We start from the raw sequence: 18,822 nt of genomic DNA on the forward strand, positions 1-18,822 counted from the left end.
CTAGTTTACGCTCCCAGCAAATTGCCAAGGAGGAGGCTGCATGGCTGTGACTAAGTGTTCAACTTCTGCATGCCCCTGTGTACCCCGCTTACTGCTCAACAGTAAGAGGCTCTGATAACCTCCCAAGGCCTAGGGCCAAGTGACTTTGGTGAGGTAGAGACAAGAACCAAGGAGCCCAGAACAGAGGGCAAGGGAGGCAGCCTGGGAAAGAAGAGTCAAGAAGGGGCTAGAAGAATGGTGGGAAAAATGATGGTAAAGTTTACAGAAGCACATTGGGCGTTCAGAATGGACCGCAAGACAACTATAAGCCAGAACATAGGATGAGCTGACGTTTCCCAAACCCAGTGCTGGCCCATTCTTCCACCATATCAGTAAGGTACAGAGAATTTGGAGAGGGGCAGAAAACAAGACCTAAAGGAGAAATGAGAGCACAAAAGGGATTTCCTGGAAGAAAAGAAAGTGGAGGCACAGAAGAACAAAATCTTTGGCAGCCTTCTGGTGTGTATGACTGGCTTTCCCACAGAGGACAGGCTAGCTGCTCTCTCCCACCCCAAGAGCAGCAGAAGAAAGGAGCTTGAGCGGTGGCAGGACTTGTGGTTAAACACCAGGAAGCAATTCCCAAGCATGAAAGTTATTAAGCCCTAAAAGAAGTGACTAAGGGAGGTTGAAACATCCCCTTGAAAATCTTAAATGCACACAGAAAGTCACAGTTTTCTGGGAAGGTTTAGGAGTGTAGTGAGGGGTTTAGACAAGGTGACCCTGAATTGCAGTTAGAATGCTTTTGATTTTCCAACCAGCAAAAATGAGATTAAAGTAGATTAGCCTGGATTCCCAACCAGTCAAGTTGATGCTGTAACAGCATGGACGCCCGGCAGAAGTGCTCACAGGCCACAGAGCAGGAACCCACGACTCAGCCACACAGCCCTGGGGTGCTTACCAGCCAGACCCCAATCCCAGCACCTTCTCCTCCCAGGGGCTCTTTCTAGAACCATGTTAAAAGGAGACCAAGAGATCTTGATCCTAAGTAGCTTCAAACTAGAAGAGGCACAGCCAGTTTCCCCCGAACCTGAAACACAGAGGTGGCCGTCCCACCTGTCTTCCAGCCTCAGCCCTGCTTCCTCAGCGCTGGGAGGATCTGGTCCGAGGCCTGAGGTCACACTCACCCCGTGACTGTCCCTCTCCATGGTCTCTGAGGGAAGAGTCCTCCAGGCTTAGCTGATGTCGAGGACAAGATCCATGTTGGCCCCTGGCTTCCCAGGCATGTGGGGTAAAGGGGTTGGAGGGCCAAGGGCCAGCCCCCACCAAACGGGGCGGGGAAGCCGGTTGGGATACCTGAAGTAATCCCCAGTATAAACAACACAGAACTTGCCAGACCTGTTCCTCTGCCCCTCCTCGTCGAGGCCATCCCAGTTACTCAGCGAATACTGAATTCCGAATACCGGGAACCTGAATCTGCCTTTACTCCTGAAACTGCCCCCACAGAAGCAGTGGAGTGTTCTAAGCTGCTTCTTCAGAGGAGCCCTGAGAGAAAGGGCAGAGCCTTGAGAGGACGGTCTTGGTCCTGTTGACCTGAGCCCCTGAAACAGATGCTCCTGAGCCTTCTGAGGGGTGACCCTAACCCCACAGGGTACATTCCAGGCCAGGGACAGAGCCCCACCTATGGCAGGACAGTGGGAACCTTCATCTCCAAGGACCAGGTGTCAAAATCCCAAATCAGGGCACATGGTCTCTGGGCACATGGTCTGGCAATTGTTTTTTCCTGAACTCTGTTTGTTTTTATGAAACGCTTAACAAATAAATGAAAATCAAATGATCTTTAATTATGCACATAATGAATCACCCTCTATTGAAAACAATAAAGAGCCAGAAGCAACACACCAAAGTCAATGAAATAAAACATAGCTATCTAAATGGAAACTGTTCCAAGAAATATTGGGCTGACTCATAGTCCCAAACCTATACCCATTCTGATCCTCAGAGTCAAAAGAAGTAGAGGAAGGGCTATTGCAAAAGGAGTGCTTAGCGCCTCCGATCCCAGCTGAGCTGCTGCCGAGAACTGCAAAAAAGAAAAAGGAGTTCCTGGTGAGGTTTGGGAAGAACTTTCCTGAGCATTTGGTGGCACCAAGATTTTTAGAGTTTGAAGGAAGCTCATGGATCTTTAGTGGTTCAATCATCTCATTTTACAGATGGAGAGACAGAGGGCCAGAGAGGCTAAGGAATGTGCTCAAGCCACACAGCAAACAATAGCAGCAGCAATAATCTAAAGATGCCAAGAATCCTGTGAAACACTTCACACGCATCCTTCACGTGTTCATTCAACAAATATGTACTGAGTGCCTGGCATTGCTTTAGGTGCTGGGGACACAGGAACAAAATAGGCAAAGGCTCCGGCCCTATGGCTCTAGTATTTGGGGGTTGGGGAAAAAAACAGACAAAAATCAATAAATCAGTTACACAGCCTCCTAGAAAGTGAGAAATACCGTTCAGAAAAATAAAGCAGTGAAAGGATCGAGAAGGCAGGGGAGGCGGAGTCCTGGCCATTGGGAACAGGATGGTCAGACCGGGCTCTCTGTGGTGACATTTGAGCAAAAACTGAAAGGAAGTGACTACTATCCTCCCCATTTACATTCAAGAAAACAGAAACTTCTAGCTCACAATGGAAACTGTGCCCCAGCTTAGGGTATCTTGAGGGAAATCTAACCCAGAGGCAAGAGGCTGGAGGAGAGCACCCTGGAGGGCCCAGGCAGGGACCCTAGAGTTCTCTCATCTTGGCTTATTGTCTGAGCCACTTCTCTGGCTTTCAAAGAGAGCAGAATTCAGCCACAGGCCACATCCCCTTCCTGCCCCATCCACCAGCCCACCATGACGAAGGGACCCCTCCCATCCTGAGGAGAGACAGGCCTCCTGTCCTCAGCTCTTCCTCTTCCCTCTCTCCTAGGGAGGAGCCCAGCCCCTCTCTGGCTGCCACTGAGCCCTGGCACCCTCAGGCCAGATCTGAGGGCCTCCACTTCATCCCCCAAGCAGGCCACTGGTCTCCAAAGGGCACCCCCAGCCCCCTTCCCTGAAGGTCCCACCAACCTCAGGCTCGGGGGTCTGGGCGAGTGGGGGGCAAATGAGAACCCTAACTCTGAGGGGAACTTGCAAGGCCTGACAGGTTCACCATCGGGAAAATGAGGAGAACACATAGAACCAGAGGAAGTGTCTGGCACGGGGCACTGGGCAGGCTGGGAAGGAATGTCACTTTCATCTCTTGCTCTTTTCCTTGGTTTCCATCAGAGACACTGTCCCTGTCCCAGAGTCCTCACTGACCAAGCCAGCTGACCCACGTGACATCCCCTTCAAGGGCAGTTCAGTTCAGCAAGCATTAACTGCTCAGCACCAGGCTCACGGTGGCTGCTAGGGAGTAAGGGTGGTGGGCAAAGAACAGAAAGGCAGGGGCCCTGCCCTGGAAGAAGACACAGTTGATGTGTTGGGTGGGCAGTGGAGGAGACACTGAGGCATGACATTCCTTGCTGGTGGTTTTCCTATTTCCAGAGTAAAGGCGCTGGGGCAGCGCAAGACCTGGATGCTTCCCCCATGGAGCTGGACTTGGAGGCCTGCACCGCTTTTGACTTCCCCACCTGACCCTGGCCTGGCCCTTTCCTGGCCCCCTCTTCCCGGCCTCTTTTGCTGTCCTCCTGACTGTACAATCCCAGGCTCTCTCTGCCTCCCACACTTCCCTTTGTCTCCTTCTCTCTGGCCTTGGTCCCTGGCTTTCTTCCTCTAGCTCCCTGGTTGCCTTCTGGAAAGACGCCTACCAGGCCCACCTATGACTACTCCGCAGAACCTGGGACCCACCTTCTGCTCCCTGAACCCCTCAGGGAGAGTGTAGGCCAGCCATCAGGCCCATTTGTACCCTGGTCATTTCCTACCTGGGTCATTTCCATGTGGAGTGGAGGGAGTTTTACAGAAAAAATGTCAGCCATGCAAACAAGCACACATCTCCTGGCAGCTGGCCAGGAGAGTGAGGAGTGAGAAAATCTCACTACAGTTTTGAGACTAAACTCCGAGCTCTCCGCTTCCATGGCTGTTCCAGCCACCACTACCCCAAAGCCTTGGGAGCTCCCTCCTGGGGCTCCAGCCTGGGAAACAGAGCTCTGCGCCTTCTATTCCCAGCCTTGTTGTCTTCCTCGGAGTTCCCACCTTGGGCCCGTGCTCCTCCCTCCTGAGTCTATCAGCAGCTTCACCCCTGAATCACCTCCCAACTCCCTGCTTGGAGCCCTTGCCTACCCTTCCCCACTTTGCGCCCCGCTTCTGAGCTTCTCCACTACCCTTGGCACAATAGGTGGGCTTCCCTCCAGGCCTGAGGGCAGCTGGGAAACAAACTACATACTTAGAGGCTCAGCAGGGCAGAAGGGAGACAGTAGGGCCACCCTCAAGGGGGTGAGTCACCAGGAGCCACCCCTGGGCCCAGCACACCTAATGCTCCTATAGTCTGTACTGCCCTCACCCCCGAAGCCCAGCGGTCTTCCCAGCTGCAGCCCCAGGCAGGTCTCTCCCACCCCACTTAGCCTTCCAGGGCTGTCCTGGGTCCCTCCAGGCTGTGGTCTCAGTCATGCTTCTCCCCACTCCAGGCCTGCAGAGGTTGATCGCTGCTGAGTTCTCTGGACTAGAGGCCGGTTCTCTCTTCCTGCTTTTCCCTTGGGGCTGGACATCAGTGATCAAGTGAGGCACTTGCCCAGGCTGCACAATTTAAGAGAGTGCCCAAATAATCAAGATAAATCATGTTTTAATGAACTATTTTAAAAATCTGCATTAATGGAAAAAGTCCAAGGTGAATAAAATATCAGAATTTTAAGTAAAGGCAGGATCAGCTTTCCATCTGGATTTTGTCTCCCATTTTTATTACTCACATGTTAGCAGGGCCCCATTTTCCCTTGTGATTATTCCTTCTACTTTTTGCAGGATATTGTCCCAGCTGCTCAAAACATCCGGGCCAACCAAGAGCAAGGAAGGCCTCTTCCCAGGGCGTGAGTTCCCTCTCTGCACAGAGCAGACCTGGAGCCCTAGAGAGCTGTTGTCTTCACTATGAATATCCACCCTAGTTCCTTCTTTTTTGTGCAGTATTACTTCATTTTCAGTCTTCCATGAATCTGCATGGCTTATATGTTCTTTCTTGTGGCTGAACAGGAGTCCTCAGAATTAAGCAAACTGGTGCCTGCCTGACCATTTGTTGAACATGGCACTTGCTACCAATCTGTTCTAAGATTTGGTTTTTTAAATTAACAATGCATCAATAATAAGTTACCAATTAAATGAATGCTGACAAATGTGCACACCTGTGTAACCACTATGACAATCGAAATCTAGAACATTCCCATCACCCCAAAAAGTTTCCTCCCACCTCTTGCAGTCAATTCTCCACCCCATCCCAGCCCCAGACAATCACTGATCTGCTTCCTCTCACTAGAGGTTAATTTTCCCTTTTCTGGAATCTCATCTAAATCTCCCCTAAGATTTAATGCTGAACCCTGAGCGCAGCCCAGCAGGGTCACTGCCCCAGGACTCGCTTCAGGTGCCAGGTCATCCAGATACGATAAGAGGAGGCCAGATCGTGTGGATCATTTTTTTTTTCAAGCCTAGAGAAAACAGCCCATGAGTCCATACAGAGTCCCTGGTCCCCAAGTAGCCTCTCAGCAACTCTAAGGGAGGCTTTCAAGGGACTCTGCTGGTGGGGCAACTCTAAGGATCCCTATTTCCAGCAGATACTGGGTTTCTCCCTTGGATAAAGAGAAAAGGGGAGGGAGAAAAGACTGGCACACCCAGAAGGCGATGCCGGGAAATAAGTGTGGGCAGGAAACCAAAAGACCACCTGATGACTCCCCAGCAGGCCTGTGGTTCAGACAGTCTAGGATCTTAAACGCAGGGGCCACAGAGTTTCTGTTAGTCATGGAGTTTACTGCCCCTTTGTGTCTTGTTCAGGACAACAGGGGGCAGAGAGGGGCAAATCCCTGCTCTTCTTCTGATAATCGGCATTCCTGTCATTGCGTGATCAACACTCCATGATTAAAGGCTGGGTGCAGTGGCTCACTACTATAATCCCATTACTTTGGGAAGTTGAGCCAGGAGGACCGCTTGAAACCAGGAGTTTGAGACCAGCCTGGACAAGGCAAGATACTCTATCTACAATAAATCAGTCAATCAATCAATCAGTCCAATTAGCTGGGGGCAGTGGTGCATGCCTGCAGTCCCAGCTGCTCAGGAGGTTGAAGTGGGAGGATCCCTTGAGCCCAGGAGTTTGAGGCTGCAATGAGCTATGATTACACCACTGCACTGGCAACAGAGCCAGACCCTGTCTATAAAATAAAATAAAATAAATCCATGATTAGATGGGATAAACTAGGTAAGAAGCCTCTGGCAGGACCCTGTCAGTCTCAGTCAAGTTGGCCTCTATCCCCTTGAAGAGTGGGCAGTGGGCAGTGGAAGAGGCTGCCCCTGTCCTCCAGTACCTCCCAGGCAAAAGCAGCCCAGCCCTCTCTGGTGGACCCTCTGCAACACCCCTGCCTGGTGGCTGCCCAGCCTGTGCCCACATCGCTCCACTGGGGACAGTTCTGACTGACTAGGCACCACCTGTTTCCAAAGAAGGATTTGATACAGTTGCTTTTCCTTGTTATTCACCCCTGTGGTGTGTCTGTAGCTCCTTGTTCCCCTCTGAGGGGACCCACAGCAGAAGTCAAATTCCACCTCCCCAAGACAGCCCTTTTCACACTAGAGGGCGACAGCTCAATGACCCTCTGTGTCTGCACTTTTCCCACCTGTTCCTTCACTTGCTTCTGCTGGGAGGTGGTTCCAACCCCTCCCTCAGTGGATTTCTCCAAAACAAGACCCAAGGGCCACAGCCCTCCTGAAGTGCCGGCTGCAGCCGTGTTTACACATGCTTACTCTGACTCTTTACATAAAACCCCCACCGTTGCTCACTGGAAATACCCAGTGGGCTGCTGCTAATTTTTCCACAGAAATGAGGCAGCTGCAGACAGATCCGTGATGCTGACAGACAGGGCTTAAGCCTGGCAGGGACAAGCATGGGTCCCACTTGCACACATTGGAGTCGAACATTCACAGAGCGGGTAAGGGTGAGAGTGGCTGACTACGGTGACCTCGAGAATCCCACCTTCAGCCGGGACCGTCTTTAACTCCCTTTGAACCACCTGAGAAGGCTTTCTCGAGTAGGAGGTGAGATTCCAGAGGCTACACGAACCACAGAGAGACAGCCTGGTGTTCTAGGCTGCCAGGGGGCACTTGACAGGCCCACCAAGGGGACATTCAGAGAGGTGAGTGTGGAGTGGTTTGTAAAAGGGACTTTAAGGTCAGACAGCTGTGGAATCACAGCTCTGCCATGTACCGCCTCTATGTTCCTTGAGCAAGCTAATGGCCATCTCAGAACCTCAGTTTCCTCATCCATCAAATGGGGATAATGGTTCCTCTTAGAGTATTTCTGTCCATTCAGTGAAATCATTTGTATAACACATTTGGCACAGGACCTGGTACCTAGTGCCCACATATGATTATACACACATTATATATATATACACACACACACATACATGTATATACTATACATGGTCATGGTTTCAACAACAAATAGGACTCTGAGCAAGAGAGGAGAGTATTAAAATATGTGCTTTTTTTTCTTTTTTTTGAGACAGTCTCACTCTGTCACCCAGGCTGGAGTGCAGTGGCACAATCATGGCTCACTACAACCTCAACCTCCTGGGTTCAAGCCATCCTCCTACCTCAGCCTCCCAAGTAGCTGTGATTACAGGTGTGTGCCATCATGTCCAGCTAATTTAATTTTTTTTTGTAGAGATAGGGTCTGACTTTGTTACCCAGGCTTGTCTCAAACTCCTGGCCTCAAATGATCCTCCCACCTTGGCCCCCAAAAGTGCTGGGATTATAGATGTGAGCCACCATGTCTGGCCAAGATATGTGCTTTGGATCTGAAGTCCAAAGAGAAGCATCCTTTGCTAGAGATTTGGTGGAGAAAGATCTGGCTTAAGACTTCAGACCTGGGCTTTTGTTGAGATTGTTACTTCTAAGCAGGGCAACTTCCTCCCAGGTGACCCCTGGACTACAGCTTTCTCATCTTAAAAAGTGAGGTCCTTTTCAACTCTGGAGAAACTAGAGGTCTCCAGGTAGGAAGATTTGGCACAGAAGAAGGAAATCATCAAAGGTAATCAGGTGATCTGGAGCTCCTTGTCAAAGAACTGTGAAACAGAAAATCTGAGCGGGAGGACACAGAGTCACAATTTGAGATAGAAAAAAATGCCCTTAAGCATAGCCCAGAAAGACAGGAACAGAAGGATGGTCAGAACCAGAGGGAAAGCAAAAACAGGTGCAAGATGCAATCAATAAAAATTATAAGGAGAAACTACATGTTTCTTTATGGACAAAAATTAAAAGAACACCAGGAAATAATAACTCACATTTGCAAAGTGCTAGCACATACATATTATTTCATTTTGTCCTCTGAGCACACTCAAATACAGTTCTTATTACCCTCTTCATCTTCCAACAAGGAAGCAAAGACACAAAGAAATACACTTCCCAGTGTCAACAGTTTAAGAAGGACGGAGCTAATTCTCATATTCATTGCATTGATTCGTTCTAAAGCTATGTTTTCTGTCTCCACATCTATGTTCTTACCATAACAATGTCAGCTGGCATAGAGAGGTATAATGAGTCATTGTATTTTTTAATTTTCTTAATGTCAATCTACTGTTTTGATAATGAAATTTGAAATGTTAAATCCGTACATTCTTGCTAGAACCTTTATCTATTCTCTTTACAACTCACAGTATTTGAAAAGAAATACTTGATTCTGATGCCATTCTTTTCCCAGTTTCATTTCTCAGCTGCTTCAGACAGATGTGTTTTTATCTGAGCAGGTGATGAGTGTGAAGTCACCGAAGGTGAACTCCTGCAGGTCCCCAGATTAATCATGCTGTGTTTTGTCAACTGTCACCCAAAGACAGACACTTATATTGTTTGCTCAGTGAAAAGGAAATTTTATGCATTTTGATTTTTTCTTGCTTTTCGAATGTGAATCATTTAAAAAGCATACAAAGTTACCCAGACTTCAAGCCTAGTTAACGTAATAAATTTCAGATCTTTGAGCATGCAGCTACACAATTTCATTTCTCTTGTAGTATTCTAGAGTTAGTTTGGAAAGAAAACATGAGCCTTTCTGTTTTTTCAGCTTTCAAAAGACTTTTCTGTTTAGAACAAATTCATCTAAAGGAATAAGATTTTTTTTTTCTGTGCACATAGAAAAGTGGAACAAGCTCCAAGGCCATTTCCTAACCCAAGTGTTACATTCCTGCTCTAGCTCTCGGAGGGAGCCTATGCCACTCTGCATCCTTTGACCTCACTTAATCTGACTTGGCCCTGGGTAGAGAAGCTTATACACACTGAGTCAGACCCACAGGCAAACAGGACCAGGAGGCTGTCTTCAGCAGAGGACATTTAGTGATATCATCCAGTGTGATATTAAGACTTGTAACATCACATTCTCTTCCTTTATCTCATCTGGTCCTCAGGACAATCCTCCAAGGTACATAGGACAAGTACCATTCTTGCTAAAGCCCAGAGAGGCTGGACAACCTGCTCAAAGCCACAAAGCCACAAGGCTGGCGGCTTGGCTGAGCCTCGCAGCAAAATACCTCCCAAGCTATGCCCTTCGCAACATTAATGGTACATTCCAGACAGCCTCAGAGTCCCTTCACAGCTATGATAGATACAACATCCGTGAAGATATAAACACTGGGGCCGGGCGCTGCGGCTCGCGCCTATAATCCCAGCACTTTGGGAGGCCACTTGAAGTGGGTCACTTGAAGTCAGGAGTTCTAGATCAGCCTGGCCAACATGGTGAAATCCTGTCTCGACTAAAAATGCAAAAATGTTAGTCAGGCATGGTGGCGCTTGCCTGTAATCCCAGCTACTCGGGAGGGTGAGGCAGGAGAATCCCTTGAACCCGGGAGGCGGAGGTTGCAGTGAGCTGAGATCACGCTATTGCACGCCAGCCTGGGCAACAAAAGCGAAACTCTGTCTAAAAAAAAAAAAAAAAGATGTAAACACTGCCCTTGAACCTGTCTTTATTTCCAACCTGTAGTACTTCTTAGAGACAACACGTCATGGCCCAGGTCCAGCCCTGGCTTGGCTACCCCGCAGAAGTGGAATCCTGGTCAGTCACTTTGCTTTAGTTCTGTCAACTGTGATCCAGCAAAGATGTGTCTGCTCTGCCTGTCCCTTAAAGATCAAATGATATGTGAGACGAATCTTGGGGAACTCTGAAGTACTGTAATGACGTTGGACATTCTTACTGTAAGTTTAAAACTCTCTGCAAACAGATCTTCCTATCGTTTGTCTTCACACAATACTTGTGAGTTCTAAGATGCTCCTCTTCTAACCTGTCAGAATTCAGTTCGGCCTTGGAGGATTTAGAGATTTCTACTGTTTTCCTTCTCAGCCTTAGTTTTCCCAAACTGAGGGGTTATGATGTTTCTGGTAGCTCCTGATAGAGACCCTTTAACCATAAAAGCACTGAGTGAGGGGCATAACACAAAGAGAGGAAAAGGTTTCCAGTTGAATTCCAGAATCCTCTCTGAAAACATCCAGATTCCACTGGTCTTTTGGGTTGTTGCCACCTTGGACCACCCATGAGTAGGCTGCATTCAAAATTGTCTGTCATAACTGCCAGCACTCCTTCCTTGAGTCAAAATATCTGGCTCAGGACCCATGGCCCTAAAGTGAGAGTCATGAAGCATTTTGCAGGGATGTTCTCCCTTCCATTTTAGCAAATCAAAACCCACTCACTCAGCCCCTAAATCTTGCTTAGTTTTTATACATTCCATAAACAATTCTTTACAGTGTACCGGTCATGTTCCAAATACTGCTCAGGCTACTAAAATAGAGCAGGAATAGCCTGACTCTGTGCCTGTCCTCATGACCTTCGCCTTCAGTGAGGAGCCTCATGCTCCTTTATCCTTGCCCTCCTCACCTGGGGGCCTTGCTGCTAGAAAAACAATAGCTAATGTTTATTGAAGTCTCTTTATGTGCAGTGTCTTCATAGCAACCTCATGCATAGATATTTTTATTCCCATTTTACAGATGAAGAAGCAACTGAGGTTCAAAAAGGGTAAGTAGCTCATGCCTGTAATCCCAGCACTTTAGGAGACCGAGGCGGGTGGATCACCTGAGGTCAGGAGTTCGAGACCAGCCTACCCAACATGGCAAAACCCTGTCTGTACTAAAAAAACAAAAATTAGCCAGGTGTGGTGGCTTGTGCCTGTAATTCCAGCTACTCAGGAGGTTGAGGCATGAGAACCGCTTGAACCCAGGAGTCGAAGGTTGCAGTGAGCCAAGATGGTGCCACTGCACTCCAGCCTGGGTGACAGAGTGAGACTTCATCTCAAAAAAAAAAGAAAGAAAGAAAAAGAAAAGAAAAGAAAAAGAAAAAACAACGGGTGAGCAATTTGTCCAAGACCACATAGCTGACAAGTTCTGGAAATGGGGTTTGCGTCCAAATCCATCTGACTTCTGAAACTGCTTTTAATGTTGCTCTGTGCTCTCTATCCAATCTCCCAATTCAACATCACCTTCAGATGTGGAAATGTTTTTGTCATTCTGTCCTCCAGAGAATTCATGAAGCTTTCAGTAAGGTCTATCCACACAGAGATTCTTGGAGAGGGTTACTTGACAATGCTTTGTGTAGACAATTTTCCACTGTTCTCTGTGGTTGGTTTTCTGTTGGAAACAGCTCCCTATCTCTAAGGCAACATAACATCATGGTTCAGAGTGTAGACCAGATTACGGCTTTTATAAAAGCTGTAAAGTGCACAGGTTCCTCCACCTTCTGTTGGAATTCTGATTGCATTCCTGACAAGCTTACTATCTGAATCTCAGTCTCTTTCTCCACAAAACCAGAAGAATGACATCTGTCTCAGGTTGTAAAGATTAAATGAGATAACATCAATGAAAATGGTAGTGTATGGCATTATACAACTTTATTATATGATTTTTCTCTTAATCATAATTTTTTCAATAGCCTTGGGTATGAGAACTTTTAACATATTAAGAAAGTCTAAAACAAATGTTGCAAACTGGCTGTTGTCAAGCTGGATTAACAAATGTATTTCATTCCATTTGGACAGTATTATTATCTGAATTAATTGCCAGAATTTAAAAATCCAAAGAAGTCTGGTCTGACTGTTAAAATTGACCAGTACTTTGTCTATATCATGCACTTAATAAATAATTACTAATTAATTGATATAATTCTTTTGCATACCTTCAGAAGATCTAGCACAAATGTAAGCAATCAGTTATTCAATAAATAAGTCTTTATCAAATCTCTACTATGTACCAAACAATAGTTGCTTAATAACTTAATTACTTCCTCTGGTCTTCTCATCACAAAGAAAAATTACTGTGTCCTATAAAATAACCCTGATTGAATTAATCACAGCTCTACCCTCATGAGATGGTTCTTACATCACACATACATTCTTCCAAGTAACCAGAAGGAGAGCCTGGATTTCTAGAATTACAGATTTAAGGAGTATGGACAATGGATGGTTGAGACCTTGGTCTCTGAGTCAGGCAGACCTGGATTTGAATACAGGCTCCACCACATGGAAGGCCCGTGACCTGGAGCAAATAATCAACTTCTCAAGCCTCCGTGTCCTCCTCTGTAACCCAGGCAGGAGAACAGGATCTACCGTATAGGGATGTGGGTATGAAATGAGATCATGTGGATAGAGCCATCGCACAGAGTAAGTGTGCAGCAAATATTAACAATCGGAAGCGCAGAACATAGGAACTCGAAGGAATTTCAGCAGTTGTTCCCTTAAACTTCTGATTCCAGAGCAGCCCTCTGACATCTTGAGGCAGGGTATTTGAGAGGCCAGGATGCTAAAGATCCACTTCCTGTGCTTGGTCTATCCTCCTAGGCCTCAGCCCATGCCTCGGAGTGTGAGGCTGCCCCACGCTCCTTTGATTCAACACTGAGCCACAGATTCTGGCATAGGAGTGAGTTCAGAGCCTCAAGGCTAACCCCAAGTTTAGCCAGCCAACCATCTTCAGCCCTGCCTGGACCCACCTGGGCCCCACCTGCTCTCAGTTCCAGTTTTGGGATAAGGAGTGAGGAAGACCAGAGAGTCCTCCTGTGCCACCACCCGATCCTCTGTTCAGCACCAGGTGCCCTGCCTGTCCACTCACCCGCAGTGCCTGGCAGAGCCAGTTCTCCCAGTCTGCACTGGGCCAGGGCTGGTGTGAGGCAGAGCAGCTGAGTCACGGCCCCTGGTTCAGTTTAGTTGCCTACGTGTGCAGATGACACACACACAGAGGGGCTAAGGAGGGTAATTACCCCGGGTGGGGTGAACCCCGCTGACTAAGAATGCTGTGTTCTAGATGCAGAGAGCTGGGAGAACATTGCCAGAAGTGCTTCCTGAGCCTGGACCTTGTCTGGCCCTCCAAGATCCCCTTCCCACCATCTCCCAGCACTTCCAAAGGCCATGCAGCTGAGGTCCTAGACGGGAAGGGTGCATGTTCACAAATAGTATGAGTTGCCACCTGTCAATTGTGCATTTCTGGGTCCAGAGACCAGCTCTGGACACGGGCCAGAGGGACCTGGGCCACCTGCTGTGTCTCCTCTAGAGCCAGGAGGCTATCGGAAGGGGCAGATCCATTCATTCATTTTAACAGCTTTATTGAGATAGAATTTACATATCATACCATTCACCCATTTAAAGTATACAGTTAGATGGTTTTTGGTATATTCAGAGTGGTGTAAGATTGACCATTACAATAAATTTTACAACATTTTCATCATTCCCAAAATAAATACCCTACTCTTTAGCACTCACTTCCCCAACTTCCCTCCCCCAGCCTCAGGCAACCATGAATCTACTTTCTGTGCCTGTAGATGTGTCTGTTCTGGTCATTTCCTGTAAGTGGAATCATGCAGTGTGTGGTCTTCTGTGGCCAACTCCTTGCATTTATCATCATGTTTTCAAGGTCCATCCACACTGTGGCTTATGTTGGGACTTAGAAAACAACACCTCAAAATGAAGACCTCAGAAACAAAAGTTTTTCTCGGACGTGCTCCTGCCCTCCTGTTTCTTAGTCCCATTCTCCCCCAAGGCCAGCCGTGGAGACTGGAATCCCAGACTGGAATCCCTCTTTTCCAAGGCGGGTCGTAGAAACCCAAACTTCTTTTCTCCAAAGCCAGCCATAAAACCTAAAAGTATCAATCTCTCTTCCCAACTCCACACCACCAGTGTAAAAACTGGCCATAAAACATGACGTGGCCTACCTTGTCTGACTGTAGGTCGTTAGACCCCCATACCCAGAAGGAAGGAACACATGCTCAAAAGGGCCAACAACAGTCTAGATGGACAGACTTACTGGATTTCCATACTCGGTCTGTTAGCATTAGGTCAGACCCTTTTTGTCCAATCATATTTCTCTACACGGCTGTCCATCCTTTGTTGAACCTAAGAATAAAAATGGACAACTTCCCCTGTATCTTTGGGCCTTCATTCTGAAGGCTCCTGTGTCACCTAAAACTATGATCAAATAAATTTACGTACCCTTTCTCCTATTAAGCTGCCTCATGTGAGTGATTTTCAACAAAACTTCAGAAGGTGAAGCGGAAGTTTTCCCGTGGACTTGATACTTGTATCAGTACTTCATTTCTTTGTATTGTGAATAACTGTGGATAATACTCCATTGTGTGGCTATGCCACATTTTATTTATCCATTCATCAGGTGATGGCCATTTGAACTGTTTCCCCTTTTGGGCTATCATGAATAATGGTGCTATCAACATTGATGTGCAAGTTTTTGCATGAACATATATTTTCAGCTCTTTTGGGGATATTCCTAGGAGTGGAATTGCTGGGTCATATGGTAACTCTGTTAACCTTCTGGGGAAATTTTCCACAAATAATTTTGAGGGCCTCCTATATGAAAGGTCTGCGCTAGGTGCTGGGAGTTCCGAACAAATCTTGTGAAAAATTAAGAACAAATTCTGGTGAACAATACATGAGGATTCTAATAAGGAATCCACATTTTAGTAAGTGCTAAGGATTACAGGAATGAGCCACCAAGCTGGATGAGCTTGATAAAGTCTACAAAAAAAGGCCAAATAGAATTTTGATTAGGATTGCAAAAACTCTGTAGATCAATATGGGGAGAAATAAACAATATTGAGTCTTATGATCCATGAACATAGTATATCTCTCTCTTTTTTTAAAGTCTTCTTTGATTTCTCTCAGAAACATTTTGTAGTTTGCAGTGTATAGCTCTTACATACATTCTGTTAAATTTATCCCTAAAGATATCATGTTTGTCGATGTGACTGTAAATGGTATTTTTAAAAATATCTATTTCCAATTGTTCATTGCTAGAGATGCAATTGATTTTTGCATATTGACTTTGGACACTTTGGCCTTGCTAAAATTACTTATGAGATATTTTGTCAATTCCTTGAGTTTTTTTTTTTTTAATGCAGATGTTGTTTGTGAGTAAAACAGTTTTACCTGTTTCTTTCTGATATATATACCTTTTATTTGTTTTTAGTACTTTGCTGTTCTAGTACAGTATTGAATTAAAATGTAATTATTTCTTGCTAGGGGTTTTAGTACAATGTTGAATACAATGATGAGAACAGGCATCTTTGCCTTGCTCCTGATTTTTGGGAGAAATCGTTCAGTCTTTCAGCATTAAGAGATATGTTGTTAGCTATAGATACAAATGTCCCTTATCAAGTCGAGGAAGTTCATAGTTTCCCAAGAGTTTTAAACCATAAATAGAAGTTAAAATATGTCTAATGCTTTCTCTGCACCTATTGAGATGATCATATTTTTTAGTATATTGATATGGTGAATTACATTGATGGCACTCCCTGATTTATGTTTTTAAAAGATAACTCTCAGAGGTAAACCAGAGAAAGGCAGGGATAGTAGTTTAGAGGTCCCTGTTATTATCTAGGTGAGAGATGATGGGGGCGTGGGCCAGGCTGGTAGCTGTGGATCTGTTTTAGAAGTAGAGCTGACTTGCTGCAAGATCACATGAGGGAAATGAAGTTAAGATGACTCCAAAAGGTTGTACTTAGATAACTGAGAGGATGAAAGTGCCATTTCTATCTCATGTAAAGGAAGAGGTCTGTGTTGGGTGGAGGCCTTGGAGCACTGTAGTTCTTGGAACTTTCTTCCACAAACCAAGCCCGTTTGCCATTAGCACTGAGGAGATTTCAAGGCTGGATCCCAGAATATTAGGTAGACTAGGGTCTTCACATGGACTGTGCCAGTCCCTAACATTAGTGTGTGAAGGAGGGTCAGCCTCTGACTCCCAAATACAACCCACCTGGGAAGAGGCATACACTGGAAATGGTCTTCACGGAAAGGAGGATGAGAAAGGGACTTTCTGGGACAGCACCTGGCTCTTTCCCCAGAGATCTCTTTCAGCTTCTTTAGTGGGAGTCAGAGACCCTGGGGAAGGGGAAGACCAGGACAGAGATGAGACAGAGGAAATGACATCACCAAGTGATCCTGACCTTGTGATCACGGTCGAAGACAAGCAGCCTTAGAAGCTCAGGCAATAAGAGGTAGGGAGGAGAGAGCAGCAAAGGAGAGAATGAAGGAGAGAAAGAAGTATATTATGTCATCAATAGGAACAGCAATGGCAACTCTGGCCAGCCCTGGGAGCTTGGGGATAAATGAATTAATGGATGCACATATAACTAATTCATCCTAGATGAGAATCAGAGTGCCACAAAAAACTTTAGATTAACTAGAGCAATGGTTTTCATTCCTGAACTCATATCAAAACCATCAACGGGAAGTTTTACAAATCACTGACAACTGGGTGTCATACCAACCAAATCTCTGGTGGGGAAGCCTGAGTATTGGTATTTTTTAAAGAGATTCCTTGCCTATTCTGATTAGCAGCCAGGACCACGAACCCTTGCTCTAGTCTAACTTCTTCATCTTACAGAAGAGGAAGCTGAGAAGCAGTGTTGGGCAGAGACTAGAGTTAAGATGACTGAGGTCCTGTTTTGTCCAGGGCTGAGGGAGTTTCCAGGATGCAGAACTTTCAGTTCTAAAACCAGAACAGTCCCAGAATGTGGGACTTTTAGTGCTAAAACTGGGAAAGCCCTGGGCAAACCTGGATGCGTTGGCCATCCTAAAACTCTCATCTCCCTATTTTCTCGTCTCCCTGAAATTGGGGAAAATTTCTTTCCACTTGAAATGATAGAATAGGTGATTAGTGAATCCTGGACAGTCCATTGGGCCATTGAGTATCTTGTTATTTGATCAAATCCATAATGTGATAGAGCTTGTGTTTCTAGCTGGCCCTCAGACCATAACAGTCCCCAAAACCAAATGCAAAGCAGTCAACCTCTAGGGGGACAGAAGTCAGTGTGGAAGCAGGAGGTCTCAGTTGAAAGGACATGCAGCTCTGCTTGGACATCTGTTTCCATACTGGTTTCCTGGTTTCCTTCCATACTGGTGCAGGAGAGGCTTGTTTCCTGGTTAAATCCTGCTGTGACACACTTTCATGCCACAATGTGCCTATCCATAGCACTAATCAGAGTCATCATTTTATATTTGTATGATAATTTGATTGCTGTCTGTCAAGATTTTAAACTCAGTGAAGACAGGCCATATCTCTTTCTGCTTATTATGGCATCTAATTATCTACCTAGCACAGTGGGTGACGTGGCATCTAAGTATCTACCTAGCACAGTGGGTGACGTGGCATCTAAGTATCTACCTAGCACAGTGGGTGACGTGGCATCTAAGTATCTACCTAGCACAGTGGGTGACGTGGCATCTAAGTATCTACCTAGCACAGTGGGTGACGTGTCGTAGGCACTCAACAAATGAATAAACACATGAACGAATAAATAATGAATATCATTACCTATTCTTGAGCCCAGGGAATAATATTGTCTTGTATCCTTCTATCACCAGGAGATTTCAAATCAGTAGGAGATGAGTGTGAAGTCTTTGTCTAGTGGGACCCACACTGTTACAATAAATGTAATCCATGTTCATCTGCAACATGGAGGCACAAGAATAAAAATGAGAGTGGTGATGGCTTTGCTGGGAGGCCTCTCTGTGCCAGCTGCTGCCTGAGATATGGATGCTTCCAAAAAGAGAGCTGCTGGCTACTCTCATGTCCAGTGTCTTGCACCTCCCTGCCTCAGTGACCTTTGACATCTTTAGTAATATCTGTGACATTCAGACCTTGCCAGGCAGGGCCTCTGTCACATTCCTACTACCTCCTTGCAGATGGCCCATGGATTCATCATCATCAGATCTTCACTGAACACCCTAATGTCCCAGGTACTGTGCTAAATCCTGGGGAAGCAGGGCTGGGTGGGAGCTGGTGAGATAGTGGTGAATGCGATATGACCCGGCCTGTTTTACTGTTCAGCTAGTGGGGGAGATGAGATATGTGCTTAGAAAAAGCTTATGCCGAGTGCAGTGGCTCTCATCTGTAATCCCAGCACTCTGGGAGTGAGTTTGAGATAGAACTGTGGGCCGGGCTGAGCCAGGGTGTTCCCCATAGCATCATCCACACCCCTTTTCCATGCTCAGACACCAGGTTTTGGCCCTCACTCCCAACCTCCCACCACACTGTCTGAACTCAGGAGGGAGCAGGACAGGAGTCTCTTTGAGGAAATGCTTGCCGTGTCGCTCTAGAACAGGTGCACTGCCTTGTACCTTGCAGCAACTCATTAGAATGCTGATGAATGTAGAATGAGAGAAAGAATGA

At 46.4% G+C, this 18,822-nt stretch overlaps 1 protein-coding gene across 3 annotated transcripts in view; it reads right to left on the minus strand.

Moving 5' to 3' along the window:
• TMPRSS13 (transmembrane serine protease 13) overlaps positions 1-1,359 on the minus strand; it is a 28,423-nt gene extending 27,064 nt beyond the window's left edge. For all 3 annotated transcript variants that reach the window (XM_033206015.1, XM_033206014.1, XM_033206013.1), the window contains exon 1: positions 1,164-1,359. In XM_033206015.1, coding sequence (XP_033061906.1) covers positions 1,164-1,184 — 21 coding nt within the window. In that variant the 5' untranslated portion in view covers positions 1,185-1,359. The remainder of the gene's footprint in view (positions 1-1,163) is intronic.
• Positions 1,360-18,822: the final 17,463 nt, after the last annotated feature.

The sequence above is a fragment of the Trachypithecus francoisi genome, unplaced genomic scaffold, assembly GCF_009764315.1.
Source record: "Trachypithecus francoisi isolate TF-2019V2 unplaced genomic scaffold, Tfra_2.0 Lachesis_group8, whole genome shotgun sequence".
NCBI classification, from domain to species: domain Eukaryota; kingdom Metazoa; phylum Chordata; class Mammalia; order Primates; family Cercopithecidae; genus Trachypithecus; species Trachypithecus francoisi.